We start from the raw sequence: 23,831 nt of genomic DNA on the forward strand, positions 1-23,831 counted from the left end.
GCGTGCAGTTGTGATCTATAGACTACACCTACAAACAGAATTGTACAAGAAAGTGTAAATTTTTATTTTATACAAATCTAATTTAGCTTGCAGTAGCTTTAAACTGAAAGTTACAGCTTTAATTAAGTGGTTGCCAGCCTTGACTAAGCTGCTCTTTCATTGGAACCCTTGAAAAATAACTTTGTTTAAGAACAAACTGAATCTATACCCTCATTAATTCAGACAGTCTTTGGTGTTAGAAACAGATAGAAAACATGAAACTTTATATGATTTGGCACTTGAATACCATTTATAATAGTGCACTATGGTCTTCTGCTGCAGTGGTATTTCCTACCTCAAGGAGGAGTGCTGTAGGTTCATGGTCCACCTACCCCTGGGGCGTGCCATAACATGTATAAACAAGTTTATTAAAATACCTACAATACACTGCTGTTGGCAAGTGCTGTAGGGAATTACAGGAAAGGAAGGCAAAGACAAGTACTGTTGCTATTTTTTTGTCTAAACGTTTTCAGCCTCCAGGAATAGATGCTTACCCCGCGACAGGAGAAGCTGGTTAATTGGAGAGTCTATGGTAAACAATTAAGTCTTATTCTATTCCAAAGTTTCAAAGTAGCGTAACAGCTGGAGGCAGAGTTAACCAAACATATTAAAACATATTTAAGTATATAAGTGAAGAAAATAATTAAGTAGCCCATCACAACAATTAAAGATGGTATGACAGGTGATGTGACACATCAGCAGCATGTAGGAGTTTGTAGATATCAGCTTGGTCCACAGCAAATACAACTGTTGATTCATGTATGAGGATCCCCTCATTATTTTGCACTACATTCCATTTCCCCATTTAAAATAACAATCTTCATTCTTCCTGTCAAAGTGCAGAACTTCACATTTTCAAATATTACTTTCTATCTGCCAAAGTTTTGCCCACTTGATTGACCTGTCTATATCCCTTGAAAGGCTCTTCCTCAGCTCTTGCCTTCCCACCTATTTTTGCATAATTCACAAACTTGGAAGCAGTGCATTCACTACAATATATAATGACTTGGATGATGGAAAATAATTGTGACCCCAGCACTGATCCACATGGCACTCCACTATTCACAGGCTCCCATCCTGAAATGCCTTACTTATCCCAGCTGTGATTTCTTTTACTTGGCCAAAACTCTATCTATGCTGAAACAATATCACTGACACCAACAACTTTTACCTTATTAAGCAGGTAAATAGGATAGTGAAGGCAGCGTTTGGTATGCTTTCTTTTATTGGTCAAAGTATTGAGTATAGGAGTTGGGAGGTCATAACAAAGGCTGTACAGAATATTGGTTAGGCCACTGTTGGAATATTGCATGCAATTCTGGTCTCCTTCCTATTGGAAAGATGTTGTGAAAATTGAAAGGGTTCAGAAAAGATTTACAAGGATGTTGCCAGGCTTGGAGGTTTTGACCTATAGGTGAGGTTGAATAGGCTAGGGCTGTTTTCCCTGGAGCGTCGGAGGCTGAGGAGTGACCTTATAGAGGTTTATAAAATCATACGGGGCATGGATAGGATAAATAGACAAAGTTTTTTCCCTGGGGTGGGAGAGTTCAGAACTACACGGCCTAGGTTTATGGCGAGAGGGGAAAGATATAAAAGAGACCTAAGAGGCAACTTTTACACTCAGAAGGTGGTACGTGTATGGAAGTGGTGGAGGCTGGTACAATTGCAACATTTAAAAGGCATCTGGATGGATATATGAATAGGAAGAGTTTGGAGGGATATGAGCCAGGTGCTGGCAGGCGGGACTAGATTGGGTTGGGATATCTGGTCGGCACGGACAGATTGGACGAAAGGGTCTGTTCCTGTGTTGTACATCTCTATGACTCTAAGTAGCCTTATGTGTGGTACCTCACTCAATGCCTTTTGGAGAGCAAAAATCTCTTACATCTTTATCTACTCTGCTTGTTCTTCATAGAACTGTAAAAGTTTTTCAGACAGGATTTCCCCTTCATGAAGCCATGCTGACTCTGCATTACTTTTTTTATATATTTCTAAATGCTGTGCTATTACATCCTTTGTTATAAATTTCAACATTTTTACCAGTGACTGATAGTAAACTATCTGGCCTATTGTTACCCGTTTGTTGCTTCCATCCATTTTTGAATTAAAGTGTCACATTGGCAGTTTTTCAAACCTCTAGGGCTTTTCCAAATTTAAAGGTCCCTGGAATATTACTATCTAAGCAACCAACATCTCTGTAGTTACCTCCTTTAAAATCGTGGCATGGGGTGAGAGTGACAGGTCTTGACATCAAGGTTGCATTCAACTAATGTGGCATCAAGGAGCCCTCGCAAAACTGAAATCAATGGGTATTGGGGGCAAACTCTCTGGTGGTTAGAGTCGTACCTGACATATAGGAACATAGAACATAGAAAAGTACAGCACAGAACAGGCCCTTCAGCCCACGAAGTTGTGCTGAGGATTAATTCTAATGTAAAATAAAATAAGCTAACCTACACACCTCTCAATTCACTGCTGTCCATGTGTATGTCCAGCAGTCGCTCAACTGTCCCTAATGACTCTGCTTCCACTATCACTGCTGGTAATGCATTCCATGCATTCACAACTCTCTGCATAAAGAACCTACCTCTGACCTCTCCTCTGTACCTTTCTCCTAATATCTTAAATCTATGACCCCTCGTGCCAGTCAATCCTGTCCTGGGGAAAAGTCTCAGGCTATTGACTGTATCCATGCCTCTCATTACCTTGTATACCTCAATCAGGTTACCTCTTTTCCTCCTTCTCTCCAGAGAGAAAAGTCTGAACTTAGTCAACCTCTCTTCATAAGGTAAGCCCTCCAGTCCGGGCAGCATCCTGGTAAACCTTCTCTGCACCCTCTCCAAGCGTCTGTATCTTTCCTCTCGTAGGGCAACCAGAACTGGACACATCATTCCTAGTGTGTGGTTTCACCAGGGACTTGTAGAGCTGTAGCAAAACCTCACAGCTCTTAAACTCGATCCCCCTGTTAATGAAAGCCAACGCACCATATGCTTTCTTAACAACCTACCCACTTGGGTGGCAACTTTGAGGAATCTATGTACTTGAACAGCAAGATCCCGGTGTTCCTCCACACTGCCAAGAATCCTGTCTTTAATCCTATGATTGTGGTTGTTGGAGGTCAGTCATGTCAGCTCCAGGACATCTCTGCAGTTCTATGGTGTCCTATGGCCCATACATCTTCAGCTGCATCATCAATGATCTTCCCTCCATCATAAGGTCAGGAGTGATGATGTTCACTGACAATTGCACAATGTTCAGCACCATTCATGACTCCTCAGATACTGAAGCAGTCCATGTTCAAATGCAACAAGATCTGGATAATATCCAGGGTTGGGCTGACATGTGGCAAGTGACATCAGCGTCACACAAATGCCAAGCTATGATGGACATCAGTAAGACCATCTAACCACCGCCCTTTGACATTCAGTAGTGTTACCATCACTGAATTCCCTACTATCATTGTGGAAGTTTTCATTGATCAAAAACTCAACTGAATGCACCAAATAAACACAGTGGCTACAAGAACAGGTCAAAGCTAGGAATACTGTGGCGAGTAACTCACCTCTTGACTCCTCAAAGCCTGTCCATCATCTTCAAGGCACAAGCCAGGAGTGTGATGGAATACTCTCAATACATATCCACAAGCATCCACTCCTTCCACAACCGACATTCAGTAGCAGCAGTGTGTACTATCTCCAAGATGCACTGCAGAAATTCACCACAGATCCTCAGACAGCACCTTCCAAACCCTCGACCACTTCCATCCATAAGGATAAGGGCAGCAGATATATGGGAACACCACCACATTAAAGTTCCCCTTGAAGCCACTCACCATCCTGACTTGGAAATATATCATCATTCCTTCACTGTTGCTGGGTCAAAATCCTGGAATTCTCTCACTAATAGCATTGTGGGTCATCCCACAGTATATGGACTGCAGTGATTCAAGAAGGCAGTTCACTACCACCTTCGCAAGGACAACTAGGGATGGGCAATAAATGCTGGCCCAGCCAGCAACACCCACATCCCGCAATGAACAAATAAAAAAAAATTTTAAACCCATTAGATAGATGGAAATTATCAGCTTTTAGCCATATTAGGTTCCCTAGTAGATTTCGTCCAGCATTTTATTCCCCATGCTCCCCCTAACTCCCATTATTTTAGACTTTTAATTTTTCAGCATTTATGGAATGCTGTTAGTGCTGCCTATCACGACGGCGGTTAAAGTATTTATTCAACTCTTCTGTCTTCTCTGGCTCTCAACTATTATGTTGCTAGCCTCATTCTCAGAGGAGGGTATGTTCACATCACCTCTCTTTTTTACATATTTGAAGAAATTCTTACTGCCAGTTTGTATTTTACTTGGCACTTTGCACTAAGTTTATTTTATTTTTTTTTGGGTAATCTTTTGTTGGCTTTTAAAACTCCCAATCTTCTGATTTAGTATTAATAATTCCCCCATTTTATGTTTTCTCTTTCAATTTGATACCATCCTCATCTTCCATGGTTAATCATGGTCAGACTAAAACTTTTGATGTGAGTCATTAACTATTTTCTTAAATGTCTTGTTCATCAACCTTCTTTGCTGCTAAACTCCTTTCCCAGTCCTTCCCAGTCAACTCAGCTCTCAATCCCATACAGTTACACTTATTTAGGTTTAGCAGAGTTGTTTCTGTCAAGTTTCTCACTCTCAAACTGAATGCCAAATTCCAGCAATTATGGTCAGTGTTCCCAAAGGGATCCTTTACTTGGAGATCACTTACTAAACCTGCCTCATAACATATCGCCAAATCCAAAATAGCCTGATCACCCAATGCACCCACAAGATACTGTTCTAGGAAACTGTTTGAAATACTCTCTATGGCTTTCCCCTTGTGGCTATCTATGCCAATTTCATTTTCCCAATCTACATCACATGTGATTAATGTATGGCCTTTTTTACATGCTCTCATTATCTTCTGAATTTTCTCTGCCCTACAGAACAGCTACTGTTAGAAGCCATAGGATCATACAGCACAGAAACAGACTCTTTGGTCTAACTCATCCGCACCAACCAGATGTCCCAATGTGACCTAGTTCCATTTGCCAGCATTTGGCCCAAATCCCTATAAACTCTTCCTATTCACATACCCATCCAGATGCCTGGTAATTGTTGCAGTTGTACCAGCCTCTACAATAGAACATAGAACATAGAATAATACAGTGCAGAACAGGCCCTTCGGCTCTCAATGTTGCGTCGACCTGTGAACTAATCTGAGCCCATCCTCCTACACTATCCCATCATCATCCATATGCTTATCCAAGGACTGTTTAAATGCCCCTAATGTGGCTGTGTTAACTGCATTGGCATGCAGGTCATTCCACGCCCTTACTACTGTCTGAGTAAAGAACCTGCCTCTGATATCTGTGTTAAATCTATCACCCCTCAATTTGCAGCTATGCCCCCTTGCACAAGCAGACATAATCATCCTAGGAAAAAGACTCTCACTGTCCACTCAATCTAATCTTCTGATCATCTTGTATGTCTCCCTTAAAGCCCCTTTTAGCCTTCTTCTATCCAATTAGCACTTCCTATTGTAGCTTGTTCCATACACACACCACTCTCTGCATGAAAAGTTAGCTGTAAAATCCTTTTTAAATCATTTCCCTCCCCCCTTAAACCTATGCCCTCTCATTCTGGTCTCCCTCACCCTAGGAACAGACCTTGAGCATTCATCCATGCTTCTCATGATCTTATAAACCTCTATAAGTCAGCCTCTGATGCTCCAGGGAAACGCAGCCCCAGCAAAACTACCTGACTGCCTTGAAATTATCCAAGTGTCCTGCCATCATTTCTTAATAATAGCTTCTAAAGTTTTCTTTATGACAAATATAAAGTTAGCTGACATATAATGTCCTGCTATCTCCTTTCCTTTTGGAATACAGGAATTAGACACTCTATCTTCCAATCTAATGGGACAAAATCTGAATCGAGGCAGTTTTGGCAAATTAAATCAATGCATCAACTATTTCACTGGTCCCTTCTGCTAGGACCCTATGATGAGGTCTATCATGTCTGACCAATCAATTGGAGTTCTTTGAGTATATAACATGTGCTGTGAATAAAGAGGAACAGGTGGGTGCAAATTGTTTTTAGATTTCTAGGAGGCATTTCTACGATGCTACATCAAAGATGATTGTAGAAAATTAAAGCTTATGATGTCGGTGTAGCATATTGGCATGAATATAAGATTGGCTGGTGGCAGGAAGCAGCAAATTGGCTCAGGTTGGTAAGATGTCACAAGTAGTGTGCTACAGTGATCAGTGCTGGCACATCAACTGTTTGCAATTTATATCAAAGACTTTGATGAAGGAATGCAATGCAAGGTTGCCAAATTTGCTGAGGTAACAAAGATAGAAAGGAAATGAAGTTGTGAAAAGGACATATAGGTTACAAAATGTATAAGTAGATAGATTAAGCATGTGGGTAAAGTTGTGGCAAATTGAGCATAATATGAAGAAAATATGAAGTTGTCCATTTTGGCAGGAGAATTTTTTTTAAAAGCCTACTATTGAAACCATGAGAGATTGCAGAACTCTGGAAGAAGATGAATCTGGGTGTCCTCACACCTGAATCATAAAAGGTTAGCATGCAATTACAACACACAGAGAGGAAAACTAGTAAATTGTTATCATTTATTACAATGTGAACTAAATATAAAAGGAAAAAGTGAGGACTGCAGATGCTGGAGATCAGAGTCAAGAGTGGGGTGCTGGAAAAACACAGCAGGTCAAACAGCATCCGAGGAGTAGGAGAATCGACGTTTCGGGCAAGAGCCCTTCATCAGGACCCCACTCTTGACTCTAAATGTAAAAGGAAGTCCTTCTTCAATTATCCAGAGCACTGATGAACCTGCATCTGGATTACTGGGCATAGTATGGGTTACTTTATTTCAAGAAGGTTATAAGTACATAGGAGGCAATTCAGAAGAAACCTACTAAATTAATACTTGAAGCAGGCATGTTGTCTGATGAGGAACAGTGTTTAGAAGAGCAAGAAGTCCCTTGATTGAAACAATTTCCTAAAGGATGTTAACAGGGAAAATGCAGACAGGCTGTGTCCTCTTGAGAGAATTTATAATTAGGAGCACTGTTTAAGAATTAGGGGCTGCCCATTGGAATCAGAGGTTAAACAAAAACAATACTTTGAGAGTTGAGTGTGTTTGGAGCTCGCTTCCTGAAAGAGTGGTGTAAGCAAAGTCTTTGAATACCATTAAGGCAGAGGTAGATAGATTGTTGATAAGAGGATGAAAGGTTATCGGGCTAGGTGGGAATGCGGATTTGACTTTACAATCAGATCAACCATGATTTAATGGAATAGCGAAGCAAATCGAGGGGCTGAATAGCCTATTCCTCTTCCTGCTGAGACTGAATGTGAGCGTGTGAGTGGTGGAGGGATTGTGGGAGAAGAGAATAAAAGAGAGAGTTGGAGTCTGTAAGCAAGAGCGTGACAAACCATGTCCTTGCAGTGGGTAACAGCATGTGAGAAAGTGAGATGAGTTCTCACCTGTAGTTTCTCCTTCTCCTCCTGTTGTTTGATCTCATCAACCACAGCCTGCAGACGATTCTGAAAGAGAAACACAGGCTGACTAAACCTGCTGGAAACATTCACTTATGATGCTATCATATGGTTGGGAGGCTGAAAGCCACCAACACTGGCTCATGACAAGTGATTGAGAGCTACACAGTTTCAAAGGGTGCTAATTCTTTCTCCCCTTTCCCCAGAGAGGCTAACTCGCTTGCCACATCTGCAAACTCACACTTATTCCCCTGACACACACACTGTCAGTTCTCTAAAAGTGTTGACTCGCTTCCTCCCTTCCCCCCTCTATCTGCTGACCCTCTCTCTGTCCAGTCACACCTCCCCCATCATTCACCGCCCCACCCCACCCTCCCACCCCCAGGAGAATGTGCTGACTCTTTCAATGCTGAAAGTGCTCTCTCACTCACCCCATCCCAAAGATGCTGATTCCCTGTGTCTCCCCACTGTAGGTGCTGACTTTTACTCTCTCCTCTCCCCCTTAAGCTACAGATTCTCTCTCTCCATCCGCTGAAGGTGCTGAATCCCTCCCTCTCTCCCTCCCCCCTTAAGGTACCATCTCTCTCTCTCTCTCTCTTCCCCCCCCACCCCCCACTGAAGGTGCCAAGTCTCTCTCCTCCTGCTGACGGTGCCAAAATCTCTCTCTCTCTCTCCCTCCACTGAAGATGCCAAGCGTCTCTCTCACTTCCCCCCGCTGAAGATGCCAAGTCTCCCTCTCTCCCCACTAAAGGTGCCAAGTCTCTCTCTCTCTCTCTCCCTCCCTCCCAACCCCCTCTGAAGGTGCCAAGTTTCCCCCACCAATGGAAGTGCCAAGCCCCTTTAACCCCACCTCCCATTCACTGAAGGCGCCAAGTCTCTCTCTCCATCTCCCATTGAAGGTGCAAAGGTGTGCGCTCTCTCTCTCTTGCCCCCCCCACCATCTCCCCCAGCCAACACAAGTTGCCAAGCCAAGTTTTTCTCTCTCTCTCTCCCCCGCTCCCATTGAAGGTGCCAAGTCTCTGTCTCTCTCTCTCGTTCTCCTCCCATTGAATATGCCAAGTCTCTCTCTCTCACACCTCTGAAGATGCTGACTCTCTTTTTCTCTCTCTCTCTCGGTTCAATTCCCACACCAGCTGAGGTGACCATGAAGGACTCTCTTTCTCAACCTTTCCCTTTGTCTGAAGGATGGTGTTCCTCAGATTAAACCACCACCAGTCATCTCTTTCTCTCTAATGACAGAACAGCCCTATGGTCTGGCAACACTATGGTGACTTCACCTTTATCTTGCCTGACTGTGCTGACACATTTCTAACTGGAACATCTACCTAACGCCCCACTACTCACCTTCAATGCCAAATTCTCCACCTTCATAATAAGGTCCTCCTGTCGTTTTCTCTTCTCCTGTGTTAACTGCAATGTCTCGCTCAGTTTTTCAATCTCATACTGGAACTGCACAACTACCAGGAGACAAGAAGGAAGTTGCTGAAGTCACACACAATTGACCCATGTCCCTCTTGTACTCCCTTACTTTCAAACCGTTATTCGATTAAGAAAGAAAGCCATGTTGGTTCATCTCTGGTGAAAAACAGAGTCATAGTCATAGAGATGTACAGAATGGAAGCAGACCCTTCGGACATCTTTCTGATAGGAAGGAGACCTGAATTGAACGCAATATTCCAACAGTGGCCTAACCAATGTCCTGTACAGCCGCAACATGACCTAGAGGAAGTAATGTGGTGACTGAGACAGTATAAATGCACAACAAACAGAAATCACGGGTCAGAATCTGGAGCACAGTAAACCTAATGGCATTTCACACTCACCAGGAACCGAATTACGGGTTTGCTGGGTTCAGACAGTGTGCTGATCAGCACTGAGCTCCCCCACATGCACAAATCCTGGAAAGAGTTAGGGTTTTTCAAGCAACAGGGAGGGAGAGGATCTCATTCCCCTTATGCTGAATACTTGCCCTAGCCTGGCTACCCAGAAACTGTGACATGTGTGCAAATAGATTAGGTTAGATTCCCCACAGTATGGAAACAGGTCCTTCGGCCCAACAACTCCACACTGTCCCTCTGAAGAGTAACCCACTCAGAACCATTCCCCTACCCTATATTTACCCCTGACTAATGCGTCACAGCATAGCCAATTCACCTGACCTGCACGTCTTTGGAAACAGGAGCACCCGGAGGAAACCCATGCAGACATGGGAAAAACGTGCAAATCCCACACAGACAGTCGCCTGAGGGTGGAATCGAACCTGGATCCCTGGCGCTGTGAGGCAGCAGTGCTAACCACTGACCCACCATGCTGCCACTCTGGCCTGACATAATGGTCTCCTTCTGGCAGGGGAGAAAAGCACTGGAGAACAGTGTGTGGGAGAGGGCAGAAGAGATAGTGAGAGCCCTATTGTGTGTGAACTAGACTTAGCACTGACTTTACCCATTTGGTTTGATTCTTGCTTTGGTTGCATTTGAGCATCAGTTTCTTCCAGTTTCTGTTGCAAGCGACGGGCCAAATCATCCTCTGAATCCATGATGTTTAGGTTCTCGTCATCATGGCGATCACCTTCATCTTCATCCTCCTCACTGCTGCTGCTGATGTCATTGAAGATCTCACGCAGTTCATCTCTCTCCACTGTAAAACACAGTGAGCAGACATGGAACAGATACACCAAAACACAGGTCACTCCTTTGCTTCTCAGTTACTGACCAGAACTAGCCTCATACAGACTCACAACAAATCCTATCTGCCGCTCTGTCTCATTGCACTGCCTCTGACCCTGCTCCCTCCGACTGTTCTTTACTCAGTCTTGCCCTGTCCCCAAACCCCATTTACCTGGCCTTCTCTACCTCTTGCTTCCATTCATCTGAACGTTCTCTAACCCCGACTCCATTTGCCAGACCCTTTAACCCCTTATCACCCAGTTTCAGCTTACCCCTAAAACCCGACGTCTCTGCCCTGCAACCACAACTCCAAAACTCATTCTCTCACCCCTAGTTCCTGCCAACCTATGGCCTTTCCTCTCCCCGAGTTCACTCATCGCGCCCCGACCCACTCAGCTCTTGTTCACTTCGTACCTGCTGAGGTGTGGCCTGGCTTGTGCCCAGATGATCCTGGTGATGAGCTGTCGAGGTTTGGCAGTGAGCCCTGGTTCTCCACTTCCTTCGTTTCATCCTCTGCTATAACCTCCCACCCTGCCCATAGGCAACATTAAGGGGCATAACGCATCGACCAATATCAATCAGACTGAAACATCTTCCCTCAGCAAACACTGGAAGAAAATAAAGCTGCTCAAGTGCTACAAACTGGAGAGCAGAGGTCAGCGGATCATGAGGACTCGCTCTCGTAGTGGCTGTAAAAATGTATGCAGCAGGTTTCTGCTTGTGAAGGTAGATGTCTATGATTCCAACTGCTCTGGTTGAACCCAGTATTCACCTAGCCGAAAATGAAGTGAAAGCAAATATCTTTTTTAAAATTCCATCCTGGCCTGTGGGCATCACTGGCTGGCCAGCATTTATTGCCCAGCCTTAATTGCCCCTGAGAAGGTGATGGCAAGCTGCCTGGATTGCCCCACAATGCCTTTAGGAAGGGAATTCCAGGATTTTGACCCAGCAACAGTGAAGGAACAATGATACATTTCCATGTCAGGATGGTGAGTGGCTTGGAGAGGAACTTGCATTGTGACACCACTACAGACATGTTGCATCTGCCACTCTGGTCCTTCTAGATGGAAGTGATTGTGGATTTGGAAGGTGCTGTCCAAGGCTATTCAGTGCATTTCTGCAGTGCACTGTTGCAGCTGAGCTTTGATGGTAGAGGAAGTGGATGTTTGTGGATAGTGATTGAGATGACTTAAAATGCCCAGGGCCCATGTTACAAAACGTAAACAAACACTCCAAATTATCCATAACTCTACTTGATGTTCATCCTGTCCCTTACATCTATCAACTTTATAAATACTCAGCAGCCATCATGACTACTCCTAATCAAACCCTGTCTTTCCAAATGCATGTATATCTTATCTCTCAGAATCTTCTCCAGTAATCTACCTACCGCAGATGCTAAGCTACTGGTGTGTTCCTAGGCTTTTTGTTTTTGCAGACTTTCTTGAATAATGGCACAACATTCACTACTCTCCAGTCTTCCGGGACCTCAGCCGTGGCTAACGATGAGGCAAAAATATATCAGCCAGAGCCCCTGCAATTTCTTCTCTAGCCTCTTGCAGTGCTCTTGGATGTATCTGGTCAGCACCAGGAGATTTGTCAGTGATCAGACATTCTAATACATCAAACTCCTCCTCTACTGTGCTATGGACTGCCCCCAAGATATCACCACTAACATCCCCAAGTCATTATGTCTTTCTCCATGGTAAACACAGAGAAGAAAGTATTATTGAGAACCTCACCCACTCCTACAGTACTACACATACATGTCCACTTTGGTCTTTGAAGGACCCTACTCTCTTTTTACTTGTTCTTTTTCCTTTAATATATTTTAATAATTTCTTTGGATTCACCCTAATCTTCTTAGCCAAGGCTATCTCGTGCTCCTTTTTGCTCTCCTGATTTCCTTCTTCAGTAAACTCCTGTATCCCCTACATACCTCCAGGGATTCCCATGATCCCAGCTGCCTGTACCTCCATTTTATTCTGGTCAAAGCCTACATCAGGCAAACACATGCCAGCATATCAAATAGATGACCAGCTATTTGCAACTTTGCACAGTCCTGAAGGGTGGACACTGGCTGCTAGGTCTCCTACATTACAACCAAATAATATGCTTTAAGAGTTTTCACAGACTATGACATGCTTTGGTAATTTCTGTGATCGCACATGATGATACACATATCGGTAGGCACTACTTTTTGCCATAAATTGAAGCCCACTCCGTCTTCAAACAGAAAGGATACGGACACTGACAGCCTCAGCATCTGTGCTGAGCAGTCTCTTCACTTCCTTTTCCACATCTGGAGACTCAATGTACTAGGAACAAAAAAACAAATAATGAGGCTCCACTGTCACATTATGTTGGCTGAGATCATCAAAGATCTCATTCTGCACAAGCCATCAAATTAGTCAAGCACTGTACCACATGTCACAGATTAAGCTCAAAGTAAAACTTCCTCCAATTAGAAAGTGAGATCACTCTCTATACTGTCCCCATTGAAAACTTCAAGGACAGGTACAGCATAGGGTGTAATGAGAGTACAGCTCAATCTACACTGTTCCCATCAAACACTCCCAGGACAGGTACAGCACTGGTTTGGATACTGAGTAGTTCACCTGGACTTAAGGTCATAAATCAGTCGTGATCTTTTTGAATGGTGGAGCTGGTTGGAGAGGCTCTCGGGCCTACTATAGCTCCTGTTTTGTATGTTGTTACGTACACTGTGAAATTAAACATCCTCAGGATTTATTTACCACAGGTTAGATATACACAACATACACTCCTACAGTTACACAGATTTTCCAAGTCCTCACCTTCTTTTTTGCAGTTTTCCGGAAGCGTCTTTTCCGGACATTCTTCAGGGGGCATGTGACTGAAATCAAAGGGAAATGGCAGCATGTCAGTCATGGTAACAAAAGACTGTGATTGGTCTCTCAGTATGAGTCCTACTCTCCTGTAGAACTTGAGAATGATGGTGAATTTAATCCACTTGTCCAAGCTATTCAAACTTTAAATCCACTAAAGTAATTATACTACACTTCTCCGACCTCCACTTTGCTGCAGCCTCTGTACTGAACAGGCTTAGGGTACGGAACTTTTGATCTTCCTCCTATGTTGCTCACACATGATGTCAGTGTAAGGACTGGTTCAGTACAATAATTAGAGAGTGAGGTACCAGAAATAGTTTTGGATTCACAGGATCACAGAATCTCTGCAGTGCAGAAAGAGGCCGTTCAAGTCTACACCAACCCTCTGAAGAGTAAACTACCCAGACCCATCCCCCACCCTATTCCCATAAGCCCTGCATTTGGACTGTTGGAGGAAAATGGAGCACCCAGAGGAAACCCACACAGACACGGGGAGCACATGCAAACTCCACACAGACAGTCACCCAAGGCTCAAATCAAACCCAGTCCTTGGCGCTGTGAGGCAGTAGTGCTAACCACTGAGCCACTCCTGCTAAAAGCTCCTGCATCTAGTATTCCCAGATGTTCTCCTGTCCAAGTACTAACCAGGCCCGAGTCTGCTTCGCTTCTGAGATCAGGCATTTTCAAACTATGATGGCAAGCCAGGTAGGAGATGAAACCACAATCTTCTGATTCGTACAGGACTGAGGAGAAAATGGATCTACGGTATTGGTGTATGATTGGCATAGTTCTGCTTTAAGTGAACAAGACATTTGGATTAGTTTGGGATTCAGATTGGGTTACTAAGCAAAGACAAGGCAGTGGGATTAATTTGAGATTGATGTCAAACTGTGGGGAGAATGGAGTCAGACATATGAATTAGGGATTGATGCAGGGCTATCAAGAGACAGCAAGGTAGTAGAATTAGTTCAGGATTGATACAGATCTATGAATTAATCCCACCACCCAGCTCATTCCTGAAATTTGATAGAGATCTACAAGGACAGAATGGGATAGTGGGATTATTTTAGGATTGACACAGGGCTATGGTGACTGAGCAGGGTAGTGGGATTACTTTGGGATTGATGCAGGTCTTTGAGGAGAAAGTGGCGCAGTGGGTTTAGTTTTGGGATTGATACAGGGCTATGGGGAGAGTACAGAACAGTTGGATTAGTTTGAGAATTACACAAGGTTCTGGGGAGACAGCAGAACAATGCAGTTGATGAGGGGAGAGTGTAAACCAGTTGCATTAGTTAGGGATTGTTACAGTGCTTTAGGGAGACAGCGATGCAGAGGAATTTGCTCAAGGTTGATTCAAGACTACTGCGTGATTAGTTTAACAGTGATAGAGGGCTTTGAGAAGAATGCAGGGCAGTAAAATGTTAGTATTTCTCTAACAAGGAGCCAGCTAACACATGGAATAGTTTCATTCAGGGACAGGAGGCTGTAACTACAAGTGAAGCAGATAGAGGGATCCTGAAGTTAGCACTGGAGGAGTCTCAGCTCTTGGGCTTATTCAAAAGGTATAAGGTACTTGCTCCCTCTTTGGATGAGGAAAAGGACTGTTGGGAGAGTGGGCAAATTGGCCACTGCATTGATGTAAACATGGCCATTCAAGTGTGCAGAGCGAAACAAAAAGTTGTAGGAGGAGGGGATTCTATAATTATGGGTACGGATAGCATCCTTTGAAAACAGGATCGACAGTCCTACATGGTGTGTTGCCCACCTGGTGCCAAAGTACTGGACATCTCAGATCAGCTTGCAAGGATGTTGGAGTGGAGGGGAACATCAAGCTGTTCAGGTCCAGTTTGGGACCCTCAGTACAGACAAGAGACAAAAATAGAAATTGCTGGGAAAACTCAGCAGGTCTGGCGCACTTTAACATACCACTGTGTACCCTAGCTGACATCATCTGTGTCAGGCTTACTGCAGTGCTCCAGCGAAGCTCAATGTAAGCTCAAAGAACAGCACCTCATTTTCCACTTGGAGACTCTGCAGCCTTCTGGGCTCCATACTGGGTTCAATAATTTTAGGGCCTAAACAGCTTCACTCATGTCCTTACCCTAACCTCCGCACACCAAGCTTTGTCATCACATGGCTGCTACCCCAACCTCCTACTGTCCGCTACTAATGGTCTCAGTTAGCAGCTACTAATTCTCTTAGGCTGGCCGTTACCCATCCTTGTCCGTCCAGCTGTTGTACTCTCTCTCTGGACTTGATCTCCATCTATCATTTACGCCTCTGCCACCACCCCACCTTCAGTATATATTCCAATATTTTTCTTGTTATAATCAGTTCTGAAGAAGGGTCACTGGACCCGGAGTGTTAACTCTGCTTTCTCTCCACAGATGGTGCCAGACCTGTTATGATTCTGAGCAATTGCTGTCTTTGTTTCTGATTTCCAGCATCTGCAGTTCTTTGGGACTTTTTGAAAAAAAACATGGGCAAGAGGTCTTATTAAGGGAACATCAGGAATTGGAATACAAGAACAGGACCTCAAGGATTATTTGGATTATTCCCCAAGCCAAAAGCATGGCTCAGTGGCTAGTAGTGCCCTCTCAGAGCACCAGGGACCCAGGTTCAATTCCAGCCTTGCGCGACTGTCTGTGTAGAGTTGGCACATTTTGTGTCTGCGTGGGTTTTCTCCGGGTGCTCCAGTTTCCTCCCACAGTCCAAAGATGTGCAGGTCAGGTGAATTGACTGTGCTAAATTGTCCGTAGAGTTGGGTGCATTAGTCAGAGTGGGTTACTCTTCAGAGATCGGTATGGACTTGTTGGGCTGAAGGGCCTGTTTCCACACTGTAGGGAATCTAATCTAATTAATTTAATCAAATTGTCATAAAAATAAGAAAGTTATGTAAGTAAACAGACGGCTAAAGATGGTGTGGGCAAGAGGGGTTCCATTCCATAGGGCACAGCAGCAGTATTTAGACAGGAAGGAACAAACCAACCTGGGTTTAGAATCCTCACGGAAAGGAGTTCAAACTAATTAAAGTCAGGGGAGGAATTGGCAGAGATTATTAAAGTTTCCAGAACAAGCAAGAGGACAGAGAATACGGAAACTGTCAGAAATCTATCTTCAGGCACAGCAACATGGCTTTGTGCATGGGAAATCATGTCTCACTAACTTGACTGAGTTTTCTGAAGAAGTAACCAAAAGGATTGATAAGGTCAGAGCAGTAGATGTGATCCATATGGACTTTATTAAGGCGTTCGACACGGTTCCCCAGGGGACACTGGTTAGCAAGGTTAGATCTCATGGAATACAGGGAAAACTAGCCATTTGGATACAGAATTGGCTCAAAGGTAGAAGACAGAGGGTGGTGTTGGAGGGTTGTTTTTAGACTGAAAGCCTGTGACCAGTGGAGTGCCACAAGGCTCGGTGCTGGGTCCGCTACTTTTCGTCATTTATTTAAATGATTTGGATGTGAGCATAAGAGGTATCATTAGTAAGTTGGCAGATGACACCAAAACTGGAGGTGTAATGGACACAAAGAAGGTTACCTCAGATTACAACGGTATCTTGATCAGATGGGCCAATGGGCTGAGAAGTGGCAGATGGAGTTTAATTTAGATAAATGCAAGGTGCTGCATTTTGGGAAATCAAATCTAAGCAGGACTTGTACACTGAATGGTAAAGTCCTGGGGAGGGTTGCTGAGCAAAGAGATCTTGGAGTGCAGATTCATAACTCCTTGAAAGTAGAGTCACAGGTAGATAGGATAGTGAAGGCGGCATTTGGTATGCTTTCCTTTATTAGTCAGAGTATTGAGTACTGGGGTTTGGGAGGTCATGTTGCAGCTGTACACGACACTGTTGGAATATTGTGTGCAATTCTGGTCTCCTTCCTATCTGAAAGACGTTGTGAAACTTGAAAGGGTTCAGAAAAGATCTACAAGGATGTTGCCGGGTTTGGAGGATTTGAGCTATAGGGAGAGGTTGGATAGGCTGGGGCTGTTTTCCCTGGAGTGTTGAAGCCTGAGGGGTGACCTTATAGAGGTTTATAAAATCATGAGGGGTATAGATAGGATCAATAGACAAAGTCTCTTCACCGGGATGGGGGAGTCCAGAACTAGAGGGCATAGGTTTAGGGCGAGAGGGGAAAGACAGAAAAGAGACCTAAGGGGCAACTTTTCACGGAGGGTGGTACATGTATGGAATGAGCTGCCAGAGCAAATAGTGGAGGCTAGTACAATTGCTACATTTGAAAGGCATCTGTGTGGGTATATGAACAGGAAGAGTTTGGAGGGATGTGGGCTGGTTGCTGCAGGTGGGACTAGGTTGGTTTGGGATGGGCAAGTTGGGCCGAAGGGCCTGTTTCCACACTGCAAGTAATCTAGTCTAATCTAATCTAAATCTTAAGGTAAAGAAGGCCCTAGGGAGCAGTGACCACAATATGATAGAATTCACTCTGCAGTTTGAGAGGGAGACGCTGGAATCAGATGTAATGTTATTAAAATTAAATAAAGGTAACTGCAAATACACAAGGGAGGAGCTGGGATTTAAGGAAGGCCTAGCAAGGAAGACAGTGAAGTAGCAATGGCAGAGTGTCTGGGGGTAATTTGGGAGGCACAGCAGAAATTCATCGCAAAGAAGAAACATACTCAGGGGAGGATGAGGCAACCATGGCTGTCAAAGGGAGTCAGGGACATCATAAAAGCAAAAGAAAAAGCAGATCAACGGAAATTCAGAGATTTGGGAAGCCTTTGAAAACCAGCAGAGGACAACTAAAAAAGCAATAAGTGGGAAAAAGATGAAATGTGATGATAAGCTAGCTAGTACTGGAAAGGAAGACTGCAAGAGTTTTTATAAATATTTTAAAGGTATGAGAGAGGCAAGAGTGGACATTGGATTGCTGGAAAATGAGGGAGTAGTAGTTATGGGGAAGAAAGAAATGATGGATGAACTGAATAGGTACAGAATACTGAGACGTCTGGATAGAGTGGACATGAAGAAAATGTTTCTACTATTAGGAGAGATTAGGGTCAGAGGGCATGGCCTCAGAGCGAATGGGTGACCCTCCATTACTGCAATGAGCGGGAATGTTTTCAGCAAGATGGTGGTGAATCTGTGGAACCCATTGCCACAGAGGACTGTGCAGGCTGAGTCATTGAGTCATCTTTAAGACAGAGATAGGTAAGTTCTTAATTAGTAAAGGGATCAATGGTATGGGGAAAAGACAGCAGAATGGAACTGAGAAACATATCAGCCATGATCAAATTGTATAGCAGACTCAATGGACCAAATGGCTTAATTCTGTTCCTGTACCTGATGGTCTTATTCTCTGCTGTGAACCTCTTACTGATTCCCTTATGCAGCAGTTCACTCCCAGCATTTCACATTGCAAACTATTCTCCACATACAACCCAGGTTTAGAAGGACAAAGGCTAGAATTATACAGCTGGAACTTTCCACAGTACCGATGTAGGTAAGGTAGTTGTAGGATGGCCCAGTCACTTCACCTGCAACTTTGTTTAAAGAAGCCTGTAGGCTTCTCCATCCTACTACAGGCAAAGATAGAGGGTGCACTTCCTAAGCCTGCCATTATATGAACACAAGGCCAGCATATTAACACCTCCCTTGAATGCACTTACCCTGCCAGGCAGAAGAAAGCAACCCATCGTCTGTAATCTGATTCCTGTACAGTGCTAATTGGGAAAGTTCCTCACTTTATTACCACTCTTCTTATTACTTTCCTTAAGGCCCATAGAAAATCATAGCAATCTGAATATTGAGCCCATCATCTCTGGACTGGCTGCATCAACAAGCCTCGCCATTTTAATCCAACTTTCCAGCACCATGCCCAGTGTCTTGCAGGTTACTGCACTTCAGATCCAGATTCAGATTCCTTTCAAATGATTTGACCACTAAACTGGGCAGTGAATTCTTGACACCCACCAACCTCTGGGTGGAAAGACATTTGTGTTCCCTGAAAACATTCTACAACTATCTTAAATTTGTGCCTTCTGGTTAATGAGCGCTACACAAGGCAAAACAGCTTTTTCCCATTTGCTTTTTTTTGACCTGTACTATATGGTATAAATTGATGAAGTCACTCAGAGACATGCAGATATGCAGCACAGAATCATACCCTTAGGTCAAACTAGTCCATAGAATCATAGAGATGTATAGCATGTAAACAGACCCTTCAGTTCAACTTGCCCATGCCAACCAGAAATCTTAAACTAATCTAATCCCATTTCCCAACACTTGGCCCATATTTCTCTAAACCCTTGCTATTCATGTACCCATCCTGATGCCTTTCAAATGCTGCAGTTGTGCCAGCCTCCACCACTTGTTCTGGCATCTCATTCCATACATACACCACCCTTTGCGTGAAAAAGTTGCCCCCTTAGGTCCCTTTTAAATTTTTCATCTCTCACCCTAAACCTATGCCCACTAGTTCTGGACTCCCCACCGCAGGGAAAACACCTTGTCTATTTATCCTATCCATGCCCCTCATGATTTTATAAACCTCTCTAAGGTCACCTCTCAGCGTCCGACGTTCTAGGGAAAACAGGCCCAGCCCATTCAACCTCTCCCTCGAACTCAAACACTCCAACCCTGGCAACATCCTTTCAAATCTTTCTGAACCCTTACAAATTTGACAAAATCCTTCTCAAAGGAGGGAGACCAGAACTGCACAAAATATTCCAACAGTGGCCTAACCAATGTCCTGTTACAGCTGCAACATGACCTCCCAACTCCTATACTCAATGTTCTGACCAACAAAGGAAAGTAAATGAAATGCCTTCTTCACTATCCTACCGACCTGAGCCTCCACTTTCTAGGAACTATGAACCTACACTTCAAGGTCTCTTTGTTCAGCAACATTCCCCAGGACCTTACCATTAAGTTCTGCCCTGATTTATCTAAATTAAACTCCATCTGCCACTCCTCGGCTCATTGATCCACTTGATCAAGATCCTATTGTACTCTGAGGTAACCTTCTTCGCAGTCCACTACACCTCCAATTTTGGTGTCATCTACAAACTTATTAACACCACCTCCCCATGTTCATATCCAAATCATTTATATAAATGACGAAAAGCAATGGACCCAGTACCAATCCTTGTGGCACATCTCTGGTCACAGGCCTCCAGTCTGAAAAGCAACTCTCCACCACCACCCTGTCTTCCACTTTCGAGCCAGTTCTATATAGAAATGGCTAGTTCTCCCTGTATTCCATGCTATCTAACCTTGCTAACCAGTCTACCATGAGGAACCTTGTGGAATGCTTTACTGAAATCCATATAGGTCATGTCCACAGCCCTCTGCCTTTATCAATGCTCTTGGTTACTTCTTCAAAAAACTCAATCAAATTAGTGAGACATGATTTCCCATGCACAAAGCCACGGTGACTATCCCTGATCAGTCCTTGCTTATCCAAATACATGTAAATCCTGTCCTTCGGGATTCCCTCCAAAAACTTGCCCACCACCAATATCAGGTTCATCCTGTCTATAGTTCCTTGTCTTGTCCTTACCAGCTTTCTTAATAGTGGCACCATGTTAGCCAACCTCTCAGTCTTTCTGCACCTCACCTGCGACTATTGATAATCCAAATATTTCAGCAAGGGACCCAACAACCACTTCCCTAGCTGCCCACCGAGTTCTAGGGTTTTAGTTCAGAGTTCTAGTTCTACCACCTCCTCAGGTCCTGGGGTTTTAAGACATCCAGCACCTCCTTTTCTGTGATATGGATATCTTTCAAGATGTGACCATCTATTTCCCCACATTCTGTCTCCTTCTACATAGTAAACAGTGATGCAAAATATTCATTTATTATTTCCCCCCAGTCTCCTGCGATTCCATACATAGAGAGCATTGCTAATTTTTGAGGGGCCCTATCCTCTCCCTAGTTATCCTTTTGTCCTTAATATATTTATAAAATCCATTTGGATTATGCAAAATCCTATTTGACAAAGCTATCTCATGTCCCCTTTTTGCCCTCCTTATTTCCCCCTTAAGTATACTCCTACTGCATTTATCCTCTTCTCAGGGTTCACACAATCTCTGCTGTCTATACCTGACATACGCTTCCTTCTTTTTCTTAACCAAAAGCTTTATTCCCTACACCTACCAGCCTTTCCTTTCACTCTAACAGGAATATACTGTCTCTGGAATCTCGTCATCTCATTTCTGAAGGCTTCCCAATTTTTTAGCCATCCCTTTACCTGCAAACATCTGCCCCTAGTCCGCTTTTGAAAGTTCTTGCCTAATATGCCAAAATTAGCCTTCCTCCAACCTAGAACATCAACTTTTGGATCTGGTCTTTCCTTCTCCATCACTAGTTTAAAACTAATAGAATTATGATCGCTGGCCCCAAAGTGCTTCCCCACTGACACCTCAGTCACTTACCCTGCCTTATTTCCCAAGAGTAGGTCAAGTTTTGCACCTTTTCTAGTAGGTACATTCACATACTGAATCAAAAAATTTTCTTGTACACACTTAACAAATTCCTCTCCATCTAAACCCTAAACACTATGGCAGTCCCAGTCTATGTTTGGAAAGTTAAAATCCCCTCCCTTAACCACCCTATTATTCTTACAGGTAACTGAAACCACTTTACAAATTTGTTTCTCAATTTCCCTCTGACTTTTAGGGGGCCTATAATACAAACCCAATAAGGTGATCATCCCTTTCTTATTTCTCAGTTCCATCCAAATAACTTCCTTGGACATATTCACAGGAATATCCTTCCTAAGTACAGCCATAATGTTACCCCTTATCAAAAATGCCACTCTCCTCCCCCCTTTCTATCCTTCTGATAGTATTTGTACCCTTGAACATTAAACTGCCAGTCCTGTCCATCCCTGAGGCACATCTCTGTAATTGCTATGATGTCCCAGTCCCACGTTCCTAACCATGCCCTGAGATCATCTGTCTTCCGTTAGGCCTCTTGCATTAAAATAAATGCAGTTTAATTGATCAGTCCTACCTCTTTCTCTGCTTTATTCCTGCCTGTCCTGACTGTTTGACTTGAAACCAAACAGCAAAGGTCACTGCTGGGTCAGACAGCAGTGTAGGTTTATTGCTCCATTGGAATCACTACCCATGTGGTCACTACCTTTGTCTCTCTTCCTCCTTTTTAAAGTTCCGTTGTTTAATCTAGTCTTCCCCCAAATTTCCAAAACAATGCAACAGCTTATTATGCAGTAATTACTGCTCCTAGAATTCTCGGAAATTAGCTCCAACACTGAAAATACATTAAAAAAAACAGGTCTTTCACCTGCAATTTTTCCCATCCTCCATCTTGGATTACTGCCGTTTTCTAATCTAAGGAAAATGACACTGGCCTATCCAATCATTCCTCATTGCTGCAACTTTCAAGCCCTGACAACACTGTTGTAAATTTCCTCTGCATTCATACCAGAGTAGAGTCATAGAGATGAAAATGTGTTGCTGGAAAAGCGCAGCAGGTCAGGCAGCATCCAAGGAGCAGGAGAGTCGACATTTCGGGCATGAGCCCTTCTTCAGGCTCATGCCCGAAACGTCGACTCTCCTGCTCCTTGGATGCTGCCTGACCTGCTGCGCTTTTCCAGCAACACATTTTCAGCTCTGATCTCCAGCATCTGCAGTCCTCACTTTTTCCTAGAGTCATAGAGATGTACAGCATGGACACAGACCCTTCGGTCCAACCCGTCCATGCCGATCAGATATCCCAACCCAATCTAGTCCCACCTGCCAGCACCCGGCCCATATCCTTCCGAACCCTTCCTATTCAGAGACCCATCCAAATGCCTCTTAAATGTTGCAATTGTAATTATGTTCTTCCAGTAATCCAGTGACAAGAACCATACACAAACTCCAGCTGTGGCCTAATCAATATTTTATACAGTTCTCGTACTAAGCCAAAAGGCTCACAGACACAATGGACTAAATAGCATTTTGCTCTACAACAGTTCTGTTTTCATGTTCAATTGAGTGGGAAGAGAAATGAAAAATAGAACTTAATCCAGAGAAATGTAAGGTTACCTCTGTTTTGTGTTTTTAAACATTTACCAATGAACGGAAGCGACCAAATGCCTTCTTTAATGCCTTAAATAGCTGTGCTGCCACTTCTAGGGACTTTTGGTCATGCACTCTAAGGTCTCATTTCCTGTACTCCTCTCAATTCCCCCTCATTGGTGTGTATCCCCTTTTTTTCTTTGCCTCCTTGAATGCACATCACATTTCTCTGGATGAAATTCTATTTGATACTTTTGCCTGTTCACTCAAACACATTGCCAGAATTGTTACAATGCAGGGGGAGAGCATTCGGCCCATTGCATCTGCACCAGCTGAGAATTCTGACACATCACCAAACCTCTGCCTTTTCCCCATAATTATGTTTCCAATTAAATAATCATCTCATGCTCCCTTGAATGCCTCAACTGAACCTGCCGCCACCACACTTCCAGATAAACTATTGACATCACTCTGCAATCAACAGCTATTCTTTTCACTGTCAAATTCACCTGGCCAATTTTAGGGTCATTTACAAATTTCCCAATTATGCCTCACACATTTAAATCTGAATCATTATCATAAACCACAAAAAGCAAGGGACCTACTGAGCTGCATGGAATACCACTGGAAACTATTTCCATTCCCAAACACAACCATCTGCTATTAACCTTTGCTCCCTGTCACCGATCCACATTCTCTTGGATTTTTACTC

General features: G+C 43.7%; 1 protein-coding gene across 1 annotated transcript in view; it reads right to left on the reverse strand.

The window, feature by feature from the left end:
- The window catches only part of taf7 (TAF7 RNA polymerase II, TATA box binding protein (TBP)-associated factor), a 45,674-nt gene that overhangs the window by 1,505 nt on the left and 20,338 nt on the right, over positions 1-23,831 (reverse strand). The window contains exons 6-11 of the mRNA XM_060832150.1: positions 13,080-13,138; positions 12,509-12,581; positions 10,678-10,794; positions 10,040-10,234; positions 8,942-9,054; positions 7,586-7,645 (exon numbers count right to left, since the gene is read on the reverse strand). Of these exons, the coding sequence (XP_060688133.1) occupies positions 7,586-7,645; positions 8,942-9,054; positions 10,040-10,234; positions 10,678-10,794; positions 12,509-12,581; positions 13,080-13,138 (617 nt within the window). The remainder of the gene's footprint in view (positions 1-7,585; positions 7,646-8,941; positions 9,055-10,039; positions 10,235-10,677; positions 10,795-12,508; positions 12,582-13,079; positions 13,139-23,831) is intronic.

Source organism: Hemiscyllium ocellatum, chromosome 11 (assembly GCF_020745735.1).
Source record: "Hemiscyllium ocellatum isolate sHemOce1 chromosome 11, sHemOce1.pat.X.cur, whole genome shotgun sequence".
In the NCBI taxonomy this organism is placed as follows: Eukaryota; Metazoa; Chordata; class Chondrichthyes; order Orectolobiformes; family Hemiscylliidae; genus Hemiscyllium; species Hemiscyllium ocellatum.